We start from the raw sequence: 16,923 nt of genomic DNA, 5'->3' as shown, positions 1-16,923 counted from the left end.
TCATGTACTCATTTCTCAGGTTATCAACTTGTAACAAACATTTCAACATTCAAATGTGCTGTCCCCGCTATTGCTGGCATCCACGAGATTAAGGAAAAGAAAACACCGCAGGGGAGATAAGGGTAGCTACAAAGCAAAATGCCATGGAGTTTGCTCAGCTCCCTTCCCTCTCACCTTTGCAAGGGGGGGAACTGCCTGGTTGCTGCTCTCAATTATCAGCTACTTGCTGGACACTCAAAGAAACTCAGAAATGCAATGAGAAATATTTCACGAACAATTATGTAATTTACACAGTTGAAGAGCCTATAAAGTCCAACTTGGTCAGTCCACACTTGGTCTGACTGAATGGGAGTCTTGGGGTACCCAAAAAGTCTTCAGTGGTGCTTAGCATTACAGTAAGTGATGGATTCTGCCACCTGGCTGCAGCAGGATGTGCACACACCCCATACATCTCCTTTGCAGCTGTGCTTCCAGATGGACAGAGGGAGGCTGGCAGAGGAGGTGACTGAAAGATCTAGGGTGCTGAGTTATACTGAATACTCACTGTCTCTACACTGTAACAGTTAGCCTGGAAATCAGCTCTGTTGATGGTTAGTCAGAAGGAATATAGAGTTTGGCAACCAATTGGTATCAATTAGTTATTAATCCACAGGCGTTTCAGAAGCAACCTACAATTGGGTGCACAGTCGTTTACCATAGTGCTCTTGCTCATGCTGAGATCATAAGACTCCTACACATGCTTTACTTTTCCCTCCTCCTCACTAAATATATTTTAAAATAATAGGTACGGAAGCTCCCCAACAAAAAAAGAATGGAGCAGTTTGTAGACTGGATGGCTCAAGGATCAGTAATGAGAAACAGAGCCTTTCTCCTCTAGCTCAGCTGAGTTTCCAGTTGTGGCCACATTAGTAATGACCGAGTCATTTAAATAGGCCACTAACAGACCTCTATTGTTAAACTAGCTGGTAGCTCTCTCCAATTTCTGATGGACAATGCATCTGACGAAGTGGGTATTCACCCACGAAAGCTCATGCTCCAATACGTCTGTTAGTCTATAGGTGCCACAGGACTCTTTGCTGCTTTCACAGTCATTAGATAGATGAGATCACAACTGGTATCCCTTGGGCAGCCTCAACACAGATGCTATGGACTCAGTGGGCCTGAAGGCTGAACTACTGTCTCACTTGACAGGTGTAATCTCTCTACCACAAGTCTGAGGCACGCTAGGAAGAGAGAGGTGTGGGGGAAGCCTGCAGTAGAACTGCCCCAGCATTATCCACTGTAGGGATGAACAGGCCAGGGCTTCCTAACATTTTCAGGCAACTGTCCCAATTTACAGCACAAGTTTTGGACTGGTATCAGGCAACGACTGCTAGTGCCTCTCACCGTTTGTGCACACTATAACCCTCCCTGGATGTCTGGCTGCTCCAAACCACAGACTCATGATGACAAGACGGGTTTGTACCAGTCCAATATGGTTCATGACTCAATGGATAGGAGCCAGCAGCAATACACCAGGTCCCAGCAGAGAAGTTCATCCCTGAGGTAGGGAGCATAGGGTACCATTCACAAAGGCCTGAATTTCCAGCTCTGCTGGTACACACCCAACAGAAGATTCAGGCCACCAAGGATATCAATCCAGCACCTTCAAACTAGCACCAGGGTCACTTTAAGCCTCTCCCCCCCCCCACACACACACAGGGAACAACCTATTGATTCTGTTGTTTGTCTGATCATCTGCATACACTTTAAAATGAGAAGCAGGTAAGAGCAGGACAGAGGTGAAAGTAGAGACTTTCATTTATTTCATTACAGTAGCTCAAAAAGCTCTGCACTGCATTAGATAATGATGCTGACATATCATGCAGTCTCAGCAAAGCACTTATTAGTCCTATTTTTTTTAAATCAGGTTTGTTAGGTCTCACTCCAAGGTTCCACACTTCTCTAATCAGTACAACAGGGTATCTGCAACCTCTCTGCATGGAAAGGGTTGACACAGCAGCGTCTTGTTGGGGCAAAGCGGATCTTCTTTCTCTGTGCTCAATTACTGCCTGGCTGAGAAAGTGCTTGCTCATTCTGGCCCCCTGAAAGCACTATGGGTTAGGAGCCCTGGCAACACAAAGATGGAGCAAGATCTAAACCTCCAAAGAATCATGAAACAACATTAACAGTAACAAAAGAGGACAGTAATGGACGTTAACACACAGCGTGGCATAGGAGGGGCTCCAAGCATCCAGAGGAGAAACCATTTTAAGTTTGATTCATGCTGGCTTTTCAGGGAAAGACCTTTTAGAGGTTCTGTCAAGCTCTGTGTAACAGGAAAGCCGACAGCTTATTACTTCTGACACACACAGTGTCCTGAAACAGCACACTCCACTGGAGTGAAAGGAGTATTTGGAAAGAGTGCGGGAGGGAGGAAGAGAGAGAGTTTAAAGGAAAATAGAGTAAATAAAGAAAAGGAAAAAGGAAGAGGTATGAAAGAGAAAGAAAAAAAAAAGAAATTAAGTGACAGAAAAAAAGAGTGATGAATAATACAAAGGACATGCCGGACAGAGATAAGAGTAAAAAATGAAAGGCAATAAAAACCAAACACACAACCCCTCAAATATCCTGGAAGCCAAGTACAAAGAGCAAAACCCAGGGCAGCACTGACTCACTGCATTAGCTTTCATTGGCCAGATGCAGTTCAGTGAAAGCAATTAATTGCTGCCTGGTCTGTGCTCCCAGCCCATGCGCTCTGCTTCAGTGAGGTCACTCTGCTCTGCATATCCATTACAGCAGCACTCAAGCACATTAGAGGGAACATGAAGACAGTGACTTTGAGAACCAAGGTGCACTGCATTGCTCAGTGAGCCCCAGACAGATACTGAAAACTTCCTCATCCCTGCTCATATGAATGAGGGGAGGGGAAAGGAAGGAAAACAGAAAAGTTGAGTCGAAATCTCAACCCAGCCACAGTGGTTGCTAATTGCTGTAACATACAATAAATGTCAGTGCACTGCCTGAGAATAGGAGCTGTCTTCCCAAATGGAGAAGAGACGACAGCGATGGCTTTTAAAATGAGACTCTCAGCAGCGCAGTGGGCTGCGTTGACAAGTCACGTGACTCCGTTCCCTCCGGTGAAATATATTCACATTGGCAACAATGGGCCCAATTTGCAGAGGTGCTGAACAGCTGCAGCTCTCAGGAAGAAGCTGGTCCCTTGCATTTCTGGTCAGAAATAATTCTGTAATACAAGCTATGGCGACGGAGGGATGGGCTAGAGAGATGGCCAGATCTGTATTTCTCATCCCTTTCATTTTATTAACATGGACGTTTGCATGAAAACTGTCTGTTTCTAGGTCACTGTAACCCTCACACAACACCCCCCTGAAGTCGCTCTGTGCCTCAGTTTACTCATCTTTCCTTATGTACAGGTATTAGGAGAGCTGTGCTGAAACTGGATTGTCTGTTCCATGAAAATTTAGAGATTTTGAAAAAGGTTTTATTCTGAACCAGAACAAAAACAACTCTAGACATTTTTATGAGAGGGAAAGGAAATTTCCATTTTGGGAGACTCAAAATGGAATTTCTCTGCTTGCAGGCTCCTAGTCTGGACAGCAGGCAACCTGGCTCCTCAGCTGGCTGGCTTCCCAGGATCCTGCTAGGGAGGCAGCCAGACAGGCTGGGTGTTGGCATCCTGAGAGCCCACCAGGTGGACTGTCAGGGATCCAGGGAGTACCTAGCAGCTAGATGGGGAGCCAGAGATCCTGAGAGCTGGCCAGCCACAAAGCCTAGCACCCTAAAGAGCCCACTAGCTGGACCTGTCAGACCCCACCCAACCTGCCTGTCAGACATCCCACAGACCCAGGCCGCTTGCCTGGTGGGCATGCAGAGAACTGGGCAGCCCATCTGCCAGTCACTGGTTGGTGGGATGGCAGGAAATCAAGCAGGCAGAGAGGTTTCATCAAAAGTTGACAATCATCAAGTTCCCTTGAAACATTTTGATTCTGTGGAATCAGCATTTTCTGATAGAAAACTGTTCCGTCAGAAAATACTCAACCAATTCTAGTTATTTCTAGAGCCCTGAAAATCTGTGGATATCCCCATCCACATGTGGATATCCGGAGACCATGTTTGCAGATCACAGATCGGATGCGGATACAAATTTTGTATCCGCGCAGGGCTCTAGTTATTAGGTTTTATCATCATCTGTGAAATGCTTTGAGATCCTTGGATGACATAACAGTGCAGAATATTATTTCTACCATTTTGGTTTAGTACTTGTATAAGTTACTGTACTTGGTTCCCCTGCCCAGGTATGCAAGGCAGTCTGTGCTTAACTGTACATTGAGTTCAGAGACACAGAAGCACATGAGCTTCTACTGCTAAATATGGATCAGTTAGATCTATTACCTTTGTTATATTAACATACCACAAATTTAAGTTAAAAAACAAAAAGCAACCTAATGCCCTTGTTTCCATGTCTTAAAAATACAAGGGGACTAAGAATGGATTTACTTCATCTCTCTGTGTCTCAGCTGTCCATATGCAAAATAGGGGTTAAAGTATTCCCTTTCTTCCTTGCAAACTCTTTGGAGCAGGAATTACCTTGTATCTTCAGACTTTTTCACAGCCTCGGGCAACCATGTCCCAAACTTGGGGATGTCCCATGAGCCACACAAGAAGACACAAGAATGGCGCGAACCTGAGCCCAACACAAGCAATATCTTGTGCTCAGGCAGATTCAGGACAGAAGTTAGCCAATTCTGTATTAGCCAGCAGGCTAAATGAATTATCAATAATCCCTTCATTTTTTCTTAATTAAGAGGTATTTTTAAAGACAATTCACTGATGGTTTAGTCTTTGTGGCTTCAAACTGTTGCTATGGAAATTAGTTAAGATGTCTCAAACAGAAAATTATGGCTTCTCTGTAGTTATTAACAAAAAGAGGGAGTAGATGGAGGAACTAATGATTCTGTTGTGAGCAAACCTTAATACCCAGTAATTAGAAAAAAAACCTAGCTGAAAAGCTAAGGAACTAATAAACAGTTATAACTTGTGGGCTTCATGTTTTAGTCCCCCATCTGTAAAATAGGACTAACATTCCTTTGTCTACCCTGTCCAGTCTGTAAGCTTAACGGAGGTGTGTCTCTACAGCGCCTAGCACAATGGGGCCCTCATCTTGGTTGAGACCTCTAGGTGTCATAATAAAAATTAATAAAATAATCACCACCACCAACAGAACTGATAGTGAGAGCCTGACTAGTCTCTAGAAGCCATCAATGTGCTCACTGCTGAATATATGGCTGGGCCCAGTGCTGTCTGAGTTACAGGTGTCCTGCTCCCATTCTCTCCCTTCCCTGGAATGGGAGACCAGGTTCTGTGTGTGCTGCGGCGGCATCTAACTCAGTCTCTGGATGGAGGGAGCACCTCACATTGGCCAAGGCAACTCTGCACACCAGTGAGTCAGGAATACTGACAGACTCAAGTAGAGTCCTGGATAGTCCTTCCTGGTGAAAAAGATGGCAGCTGTGATGCAAGACCTCCAAAACCAGAGGGCCATAAAGCAGGGGAGAATAGGAAGTCACAGAAGACACATTCCTCGGGGAGTGGGGGGTAGTGTATATAAAGTAGTTACCTCAAACAGAATTCCCCCAAACCACGGGCCATTCCCAGGGGGAAAGGAGTACAGTGAACACTGGATACACCAGCCACCACTGGATACACCAGCCATAGGATCTTATTAGAAACCCAGTTACATTAGCAGTATTTCCAAGCCATTCTGTGTTTCGCTAGACAGAGGACTTGTTGTAGCTACAATTTACTAGGAAAGCACTTAAACCTCAATGGAATGAATCCTGGTAAAAATATCTCCATGAACTCTGGATTGCAGTGAAGTTCAAGGCAGGAGGGGCTGGAACGAGAGGTGGCAATCCTATGCATTAATACGGCACCTTAGCAGCCAAACACTACTTCTGCTCTGGTAGCTACCCTGTTAGAAAAGCATACTCTAATCCTCCCCCCTTCCTATTCCCCTCATTGCTAAGTCTGTGGTGGCCAGTTTATTTTGGCTTGGAAATGAACATGGGCACATGCCTGAAGGACTGAAAACAAAGGTTAATGATGACAAATGGCAATATATCAAGCAGTGGGAGGAGTAGAGAGATGCCACAGGGGTCAGAGTTAGGTCTAATGATCTGGGAGAGGGGAGTGACAGAATGTTCATTAAATGTGTAGGCCACACTTATTTGGGAGGGGTTGAGAACACCACGGAGGACAGAGAACAGATTATTGCGGCTTCTTGGCCAAGATCAAGTATAGCATCACATACACCCACTGTTCGGGGATGGACTCAGTGATCTAATAGGTCTCAGGAGTCTTTGACAGCTATTACCTAATAGCTCCGTATCTCATGACTATCATCTCATGGATTTGAGCCCATGAACCATACAGTCTCTCAAATGTATCCTCATTAACATAAAGCTCAAGAGGCCATCTCCTCACATCCTATCTTTCTCACAGATAAATCCCAGCTCTGGGTCTACATGGGATCCCCTTGCCCCCTCCATCACAGCTAATTTTATACTCTTCCAGAAGCTCCTGAGAATCTGAACAGTAGAGTCGATGATGTATGAAATCCCTAGAAAATACCCCATGGGCACACTCCCCACAACATCCCTCCCAGCACATATAAGCTGCACAGACTCCAACGTACAAACAAAATACCCCAACATGCAATGAACACTGAAGCATATAATTCTTTAGGTGGATGCAGAAAGTGTAAGGAATTAATTCTGCATGCTACATCATGAAGTTGGGGAAACCTGCTCCACAATCCCAACAGGGACAGAGCTTGTGCATGGCAGTGACCTCTTTTGCCCTCACAGAGTTGGGGCTGGAATTTACTGCATTCTCTTGCTCCCCAGCACACCCCATCCTATATAACCCACCATGACTAATCCTCTCTAGCCCAGAGTCTCTGCAATGTCTACATGTTCCTCAATAACTTGTTAAAGAAGGGACCATGACAATATAACACCATCGAGAGAGGAAGCTTTAAGTGGAGTATGGCAAACCCAGAACTAAAGGGGTGAGCTTCTCCCTCTAAACTAGCTTTTCACTTGGGGAAGGGGAGGGGCAGTGCAGGAGAGTCCTCACTCAGTGCCAGTGAGATTCCCCCTGTGCAAACAGAATGGGGGAACAGAGGAAGACCAGGTCAAGCCCGCCTTAGATCTTGCTTTGCTCACAAGAGGTGACCAGTTAACATCCAAATATGATATGGGTACAGATTGCTTTGAACTTGACCATAGAATAGAATGCAACTTCTGCCTTTGCTGTTCTACTAGCCAGGTTTGGAAACTAAGGCCTTTCTCAGAGGGCAGTGTGTAGGGAGACTGGTGCCTCCCATCCCGTGCCTAACAGGACCACCAACAGGACAGGCAGTGCTGACCTCAAGTCATGAAATATAGTAGAATCTCTTTAAATATGTGATAGTTGAGCCAACAAAATTCTGTGGTCAATCATGGTGTTTGGGATTGTCTCTGGACTTGCTACAGCATATGCTAGTGTCACCTACCACACATAACTGGACATGTCTCTCCACATCTCTGAACTGAGGGACTCTGATCCTCTCCCTTTCTTGTTGCCCATTCTTAACACAAAGCTCTCCACATGATTGACAGGGCTTTTGGGTTTGTTTCAGCAAATTATTAAATATTTAGTTACTTCTTAACTAGGGCGTAGAATATGATGGAAGTCACTGACTGGGAAACAATTATGTTGCTCTAGAGCAGAGTAAGGACACAGGGAGGAAAATGAAGAGAAAGGAAAAAAGAAAAAAAACATTTTCACTTCCCCAGAAGAATTTCACATTTTAGGCAGGAATGTGCTGATGAGGTAATTGGCAGCATCAGTGGGGTATTTGTTTGCTTTTGTAAATTACACTGATAAGGCAACATTTTATGTAATTGGCTCCAGCCCCAGCCCAAATGCCTACACTGCAATTTTATAGCCCCACAGTCTCACACACACACACAGAGCCCAAATCAGCTGCTACAGGCCAGCCAAGGGGGTTTATTACAGTGTAGGCATACCCTTAGTGTCAGTTCTGAGGGTATTTATTTATTACACCTTTCCCTGGGAACTACAGACCTGGTGTGGATATTGGCCAGTGACCTAGGAGGGAAGGGTTCTATATTTCACTGATACCCTGGGTGCATCTACACTGGTGTTGGGAAGAAATAATTTCCAGCTTGAGCAGACATACCCATGCTAGCTCTGATCAAGCCAGCATGCTAAAAACAGCATTGTAACCATGGTGGCATGGGTGGTAGGACAGGCTAGCCTCTCCAAGTCTGATCCTATCTGAGACCCTAGGTATGTACTCAAACAGCTATCCCATCGCAGCTACACTGCTATTCTTGGTGAGTTGTGTGGCTTAATATATTACTCTTTGTGTCATGAAATAAATACCATAAAACATACCAGATCCACAATGTCGCCAAGTCAAAGCTGCTGTAGAAATCTTCATCTGCTCCTGAGCTGACTTTCTACGATTTCTAGCTATGCACCCTCTATGCAGCATTAATGTTATTTTATCATGTACATTAAGACTATCATAATAAACCACAATTTGAAGACTTCAATAACTCAGACATAGGTTAGGGGTTTGTTATAGAAGTGGATGGGTAAAATTCTGTGGCCTGCTTTGTGCAGGAGGTCAGACTAGATGATCATAATGGTCCCTTCTGACCTTAAAGTCTATGAGTCTATAATACATTGCATAATAAGTTATAAGAACTAGGCCATTTTGTCATTGAACATTTTGATGGGTTACAAAATGGTCATGATAGATTGTAACATTACCCTCCTACAAAGGTACAAGTGCAAACACGAAAGGCTATAGTCTGCGCCTGAGGCCACCACTGACAACTGGCTAACATCACAATTTCACCAAAACTCCTTCAGGAAGAGTCAGTTGTCTTTCCCATTGTCTCCCACTGGGGACATGGTTATGTGGCCAGACTGGCGGCTCACTGAGCTCCCTTTTATGTGCTGACATTTTTATGCTTACACATTGTGAGTTGGCACAGCTCCACTGGCTCCAGCAGGTTTACATGATATCAGCTGAGGATCTGTCCCAAAGACCTCCCTAGACAGTTTTCTATGTAAAAGTCCCTTTCCTATATACTATAATAAAAGCAACATAACTAATGTTAATAGGATACTATGACTGCAAAGTCAAAAAATCCCACAAAGTAAGGTTTCTCACGTAAAATTATCCCAGTGTGGATGGGATGATGTTGCAAGAGAGACCTTAACTTTTAGAATTTTCTGACTCTTAGAAGCTTAATTTTGCAAGTGTTAGGATGTTTTGCATTTAGTATAACTTGTTCTTTTTAGTATTGGGGGAGAGGCAATCCAGTGCTGTTTAGCTGCATCAGTGGAGACTTCAAAGCAGTTATCTGGTTTGAGCAATTTACAATCTCTGCAGACTACACATTTTTAACCGAGGTTCACTACAATGGTTACAATATCCTGACGTCCACTCAATATACTTACACGCCCAGGTTTAAAGGGGAAGGGAAGTTAGACCATAAGTGGAGCTGTACATCTATACTGGCCTCTGTGCTTACACACACACACACACACACACACTCTGTCCTTGTGTGTGCAGGCAGGAGTGTGACTTTCCAAGCTAACTAAGGCAGACATGACTGATATAACCAATATAACATTAAGATTAGGTTAAATGAAGATTTTAATGAAGGGGTTGAGTGTCTGTATGGACAGTGAGGAAATTTAATTGCCAGGACTAGGGAGTCCACAGTCCTTTACACTGACATCCTGACACAAGAGATACTAGGCTGGGAGTGCCTGGTGGAACGTCTGGGGCTCAGCCCTGGCATCATTCCAAAACCGCACTAGGGGTCACAGTTCAGCAGCAATATGGGCATCACTTGAGTTTTACATTCCAATGGGAACAAACACCATGAAACAGAGTTTTAGAATCAGAAAACCATGGCACAGTGATTTTTTTTTCTTCTCTAGCTGATATTCCCATGCAGAGAAAACTTGTCCTAGTGCAGTGAAAATCAACACTGTTGAAGCATTCTACCTCTTTAAAATCCAGAATTAGAAGAGAAATGAACAATGGTAAAGCAGTGAGAATGCTGATCCTGGGCAGTGGAATGGAATTTATCTTGGTCTGACAAAGCGGTATTTTTATCTCAATCAATAGCCTTCATTCTCATGTCATGATTAGTAATACTGCAGCGTTTGGCAGCTCCATGCAGATGTGGCTTTCTGATGATGCACAGCCTCCGAGAACCAGACTGGATCAGCACAGCCGCTGGGGCGGGGAGAGAGAGAGAGAGAGACACTGCACAGTAACAAATACAGCAAAACAATTTCCCAGACAACTGAAAGAACAATTCAGTTTGTTCTAGCCATGATGCAGGGAACACAGGAGGAAGGATTTTTCATTGCCAAATAATTGTGTTTCCTTTCATCCTATATCTCATCTCCACTTTAGTCTGCATCCTACACTATAGGACAAGAGCACAGTATACCAGCTAACTTAGTTAGAACTTCTCTGCCATTTAAATAGCTAATTGTGACTCACTGGGTACAGTATTTCTCAACAGAAATAAATTCCAAAAGGCTTGCTTATTAATCCAGGCGACCTATCAGTATTACTGAAAATTGTTTCAGAGCTTCATTTAGGCCTTGGGCATAGCAGAGTGTGAGTTCAACTGCTGCCTGAGCAACTTTAAAAAGCAAAAATAGACATGTATGCACAGACACACAAAAACAAACACCTGTCCTCCCAAGTATGCAGACACACATATTCAATACATAGGCATCTTTTCCTGCACAACCATGTTTGCCAGTGCATACAAATGTCACCAATTTAGCTTGCTTTCCTTGTACACATAGAAGCACCAAATAATTATGTTGGTGACAGGAGACTGCAACCACTGCTCTCAAAATGCATCATCCTCCTGAATTGGCCCTACTGCCCAGACTCTTGTTGGACAAATAAACATATTTTGCAAAGAAAAGGATGCTAAGGATGTGCTCAGACTTCATCTCAGTGCAGCCAAGTCCTAATGCATCAAGGGCTGTGAAGCGACTCCAGACTTGCCCTTCTGATTTCCCTGAGGACCCCAAAGATATCAAATTGAATTGGACACCTCTTCCCACATGCTACTTTCTCTGCCAATATATAACAGATTACACTTCTGTCAACCAGATCCTGTAAATATATAAAACCTTACACAAGTTAACAAGTTATTGCGAGTGGGATTTACCAGTCCTGCATGGGACTGTATTCATATCAGGTCTCCACTGGTAAGTGTTTAACAGGGAAACACCCCTTTCCTTTTATCCTCTCCCTTTATCTATTAAACTAATTGGTTTATTTAACAGGGAGTTACAACTCACCCCCAGCAACTCACTTAGAGCTCTGATCCATACATATTCATGATCACATACAAGGCTGCAGCTTGAAAGGGATGCTCTATGCACTGCTCTGCTGGCTTTTCTCATGGGCGCAGAGCAGTGCTTAATTTGTGCCAGGGCTTGCCAGGCTGAGCGCCGGCATCGCTGGGATTGTCAGTCCATAGCCCAGAACCACTGGGCTTGCCGCATCAGTTATGAAAATTAAAAAATTGCTTGAACCCAGACACCTCTTTCATTACCAATTAAGGACTTGTGCAGAGTCCTCTTTTTGGTAAGGAGAATTTCTGGATTAATTTAGGGGCTCATATTTAAATGAAACACTAACAGCACTTACAGATCCAAACACAGCCAGGGCAAACACTGTTCAAGCTTCCTTTGCACACCTCTGATCTGCAATAGTCCAGCTGTTGCAGTCCTGTATGTCTCCTGAAAACAGCCTCACCACCGCAATGAATTATGACATCCTGTATTGTAGCTTTGTGATATAGACAAACATCCATAGGGTACCAGGATAATTTACCCCTCCTCCTTTTACTTGTAAACTCTCTGGGATTTGAATCAAGATATCACGAGGGGAAGGCTAGTCCATTAACTCATAAATAATTCCACAAACATCCACACAAGCGATAGTGCAATTTTCTTCTAAATCTCTGTTATTTAACAGCTAATTCAGCCATCAGGGATCTTTTGCTACCTTTCACCTTTGGAGAACTTGGTTCAAATACAGATCAGGTCACAAGTAAAATGACTATGGTGGTCACTCTCGTCTTAAATGGACATTTCTCTGTCAAGCATTTCAGGGTATCTGTGCCTCTCTGTTCAGGGGAGATCTGAGACTGGAAAGGAAGCAAGTATTGCAGATCAGAATGGAGGTGCATTGGCTGCATCATGTGAGGGAAGCCTTCACATACCTGCAGCACACCTAGCTCTAATGTCTGGCCAGGGCTATTAGTTCCTCATTTTCTTAAACATTAAATGTATCAAGAATATTAGCCTGTCAACATAAACCCACTAAAATGGGAGACCCAGTAAATCTATAAACCTTCAATAAGAGATACAGAGCAGTATTCATCAGCAGACAGAATCACAAATAATTAGCTGGTTACTTCTTCTACCCAGGAATTTTATCAATGTTCTAATTTGGTGATTATGCAAGTGAGGGGCCGATACCTTTATCAGACATAGCATGTGAGGTGTGTGAGAGCTTCACCCACATAACTCTGCCAATGCACCAGAATCCTAATTTGCCAGGCCCCTGGCTATTCCAGTCCAGGTCTTCACATAGCTCTGTCAAAGCACCCCAATCCTGACTTGTAACACTCTCCTCTGCTCTAGTCTTGAGCAGAAATGGACAAGTATCCCATACCATATATTGGTTTTAAACAGGAACAACATTGACTGGCATTTAAAAAGGAGATCCACCATGCTCATTTCAGTGATAACCTATACCTGATTTATTTCACTCTTACAGAGTACTACAAGCTGAATTCCTTAGGCAGTAAGTTATTCTCAGATCAGTAACTACTGCATGAGTATAATCATTAAGAGGCAGTAAAAACTCCAATTTATCTTGGACAATAGCAAAATAAAATTAAAGTCTGAGATTAAATACAGATGCTTATTATTATTGACTACATTTAATTGTGAAGGTTACTAGATTAGCAAGTGTCCTGAACTGAATGTGTTGAATTACTTGTAGGATAGGTTAGCAAGATTCCAGTACATTAGCTGCAATGCCAGCATCCTCACACAGCCAGACAAAAACCTCAGCTGGGACCCACGGGACCACCTGTTTTTCTCCTTCCACAGCCAGCAGTAAAATCTGATAAACTGGGTATGACAGCTCTTCTAAGTGTTCTTCTGCCTTGCAAAGATGACCTGAGACCACCAAATTCATTACACTCAACAGTACATTTTGCAGTATAGGGCTTGAAGAACCATCAGGAAAAGTATTCAGATATTGCATCACCTGCCTTCACTAAAAAAATAAATTTTACTAAACATATTTGTGACTATTTATTTCTGGATCAAGTCATTACCAAACCTCTATTAGCATTAGCCATGGGTTTAGCCCATTCCCCTCTGTTTCTGTCCACAAGGTCATAGACATTAGAGCTGGAAAAGACCTGTTCAGTCCTCTAGTCCACCCACAACCTTCCTGAGAAGACCATCAATTAGAGCAGGATTGTATCTAGTTGTTCAATTCTACTGATAGCAGATGTTAGTTAATATGTTCAGCATAAGAAATTTAATCTTATTTAATTAGAAGATTGTCTTGCATTATATTTTGGACCAACTGGACTTTCAGAGCCACTATTTTGTAATGATACATAATGGTACCTAATAGGCAAATTCATAATGGAAACCTTAACATATAGACTTGGCTCAGTCTTTATGTCAAACATGTAATAGCCAATTTGATTGGTTACATTTATGAAACATATACTCATATATATGAAACACTATAAATCACCATTTCTATTGGTTATTGAGAGCATATGTAGCTACACATACCCCAAAACTTCTACTATGTGTTATTTATTCAAAGGTTAAACTGCAAATGTGCATAATCCTTTGCAAATATGGTATGTTGAGGCTGAGTCAATAATCTGAAAGAAAGGAGGAACTCCATCCTTTAGCATCTCTGATACTAAATGTTTCAGAAGGAGTGAGAAATGGCATTTGAGAGCAAAGAAAAAGCTAAACAAGCATCAAGAGAGCAAAAAATCAACCCTTTTCTAACTTGTATTACTTAATCAAATTGCTTTTCCTCCTGATGTAATAGCTACTAAGTTAAACTATTGCTTCTCCCAGCCCCCACAGCTATAGCTCTGCCATCCTTACAACCTCTGAGCTTTTTAAACACAGAAAAAGATATTACCTCTCCGTTGAAAAATACTCAGGCATTTTCCCTGGTTATCTACAGGTGCTCCTAAACAGAGTGCTGCATAAACACAAGTGAAAGGAAGTCCCTAATTCTGCCTCCTCCTCCTAATTACTAAGCATTGGCAAGGGTAGGTAGGGGGCTCCCTCTTTTGTGACCCCAGAAATGACTTTTAGAACAATTAATATTTACACTGCAATCCATCTCAGACAAGAAGCTATGATTCCCTTCTTCTTAGTTAACCTTGATCAACATTAGCAAAAAGATAAAATAAAATAGTTTATAAGTAAAACAAAGAAACACACCCTCCTTTGTGCTGACATATATTTGTGAGCAGCTAGTGGTTTAACAAGCCAGGGTCCACACATCACCCAGCACAGAATATAGAAAGCACCAGATGTATATTTAAACAAAACCCTAAAACTGCGAATTATTAAAGTCTAACACATTTCCCTTCCAAGGTAACCCTGCCCCTATGCTGTCTCCTCTGGAAACTTCCTTATAACACATTTTTGTGCCCGTGATCAGATTTTCAGTTCCCTGCAGCCTCCACCCTGCACAGACAGAGAAATCTACACCTGTCCTCCTAAAAATAAAAAAATGCATGCGAGGTAGTCCCCCAGGCTATTATTCCCCCCCCCCCAATCTATCGCTTACCACGTTTTATAAAACTTTTATTTAAAGAAAAACAGCAGGAGAGAAAAAGCGATTTCCCATGTTTGGCTTTGATTTGACACCTCGGTTTTATTGCTTTTTTCCTTGCACGCATAATTCTTTCCACTCGGCTCCCTCCTACTTTTCTCTCTCTTTCTGCTCTTGCTTTTTTTAATTATTTTGTCTGTCATTTGCTGTCTGATCCCACCATCCGGAAACCATTCCTGTGGATCCAATAATATAATGAAAAGGAAGCAGCAGAATGTGGAGCCGCTAGGATCAAACAGCTCGGGTGTAATTATGTAGAGGCAGTAACTGAGCAGGGGGACACATGTCAATAAAAACGCCACCGTTTGTCTGCGGTATTTTCAACCTTACTCATTCACGCTTGCTCAGCTCATCTTAATGCACAGGTCTAGGCACCATGAAGGTGCTTATTAACACAGTCCAGCAGCACATCGGAGCCACATATAACCTTGCCAAACGCAACCTTGCAAACTCATTAGAGCACTTGGGAACGGCTTTGTTTTCACCGAACGATGCAGCGAGCTGCCTTTGCTGCAAAGCTGCTCCGTGCTCTGTGCAACAAATGCCTCCCCTTCCCTCTAATTAAAGGTCAACATTTGCAAAGGGAGTTACCACCTTCAGCCCAGCTCGCCCTACCCCCGTGCAATCTAATGCAATCAGGTGCTGCTGCTGCTGCCTAGCCTAGCCTATGCCCGCACTGTTCTGGCTTCTATCTCCCCGATGCCTGCTGGTCTCCAGCTAAAGCAAAATTAATCAGGTTTGCAAATGAAATCATTTGATTTTTCCACGGGCATAGTACTTGCTCAGCTCCCTGGCTTTTTGAAACCTGCTCAGTTGTATTTAAATCTCTTTCCCCCCCACATAACAACAACCAGAGAAGCCCCCTATATTTTACAGATCCATTAGAGTAGAGATTGCAATGCTCTCATCGGCAGCCCTTTCGCACAGGTTTCGCCGCTGCACTCCTTTTTGGTTTTCAACGGCCTCCCCTGTCCTCCTCTAGGGTGGACCTCATGCTATAAGGTTTTAGGCTGCAGACTCACGTCTCGGAAGCGGTTCCAGTGTTTGATCTTGCCGCTGTATTGAGAAATGGAAGACAGCCATTGCTCGTCCTCCATAAAATTGCCTGGATGGTCTCCGTCTTTACCCCTTTTGCTGTCCCCTTCCGCCAAGGCGATAGCCAACAGCAACAGCAGCACCAGACAACAGCCTGGGGCTCTCATCTCTGATCTTGGTCTTTTTTTCTCCACCTCTTGCAAAGCGATTATTTGTCTTCTTCCCTCTCTGGTCTCGCGATTTAGGGAGAGACGGATGGTGGATCCTCGGTGGAATGTGACCTGATTATGAGATGCCCTCCTCTGAAACCCCGAGCTGGAGGCACAGATAGGATGACAGAGTCTGCGCCAGAAGAGGCTGGCTTAGTCACTGGAGCATCAGCATCACACTTGACATCATACCTGTTAAACAGGCACCCACCCAGCACCCAGGGGCTACGATTTCAAAGTGAGTCTCGAGCCGGGAGACAGGCAGGACAGCGCGGTGCGGTCACTAGCCCCGCTCGCAAGGGAGCAGGAGCAGGAGCAGGGCAGTGCGAGCCCCGCGAGCGGGCACCACAAAGGCTCCGGGGAAGCACCCACAGCTCCCGCTGCAGCCCGGAGCGGGGGGGCGCAGACGGGCCGCGGCTCCCGCTAGCCCTGCGAACCGTGTTCAGTGCCTGGCCCGTAACGCCGGGCTGGGTCCTGGGAAGCGCTGCGGGGCCGGGTGCCTGGGGCTGACAGCGCTGGGCACCTCCCGGGACACCAAAGCGGCCCCTCAGACCCGCGGGAGCAGAGCCGGCCGGGCCGCAGCAAGCCGAGCTGTTGCACGGATTTCCGTGGAGCGGGTTTGCAGCGGGGCAGCGCTGCCCGGGCGTG

General features: G+C 44.2%; 1 protein-coding gene across 2 annotated transcripts in view; it reads right to left on the bottom strand.

Annotated features, from left to right (window-relative positions):
- The window catches only part of SPOCK2 (SPARC (osteonectin), cwcv and kazal like domains proteoglycan 2), a 50,872-nt gene extending 34,393 nt beyond the window's left edge, over positions 1–16,479 (bottom strand). The window contains exon 1 of one of the 2 annotated variants that reach the window (XM_039547502.1): positions 16,054–16,479. In XM_039547502.1, coding sequence (XP_039403436.1) covers positions 16,054–16,233 — 180 coding nt within the window. In that variant the 5' untranslated portion in view covers positions 16,234–16,479. The remainder of the gene's footprint in view (positions 1–16,053) is intronic. The other variant, XM_039547503.1, reaches the window with a different exon arrangement.
- Positions 16,480–16,923: the final 444 nt, after the last annotated feature.

This window comes from Mauremys reevesii, linkage group 7 (assembly GCF_016161935.1).
Source record: "Mauremys reevesii isolate NIE-2019 linkage group 7, ASM1616193v1, whole genome shotgun sequence".
Classification (NCBI taxonomy): Eukaryota; Metazoa; Chordata; order Testudines; family Geoemydidae; genus Mauremys; species Mauremys reevesii.
This window is presented reverse-complemented; position numbering and strand designations above follow the sequence as displayed.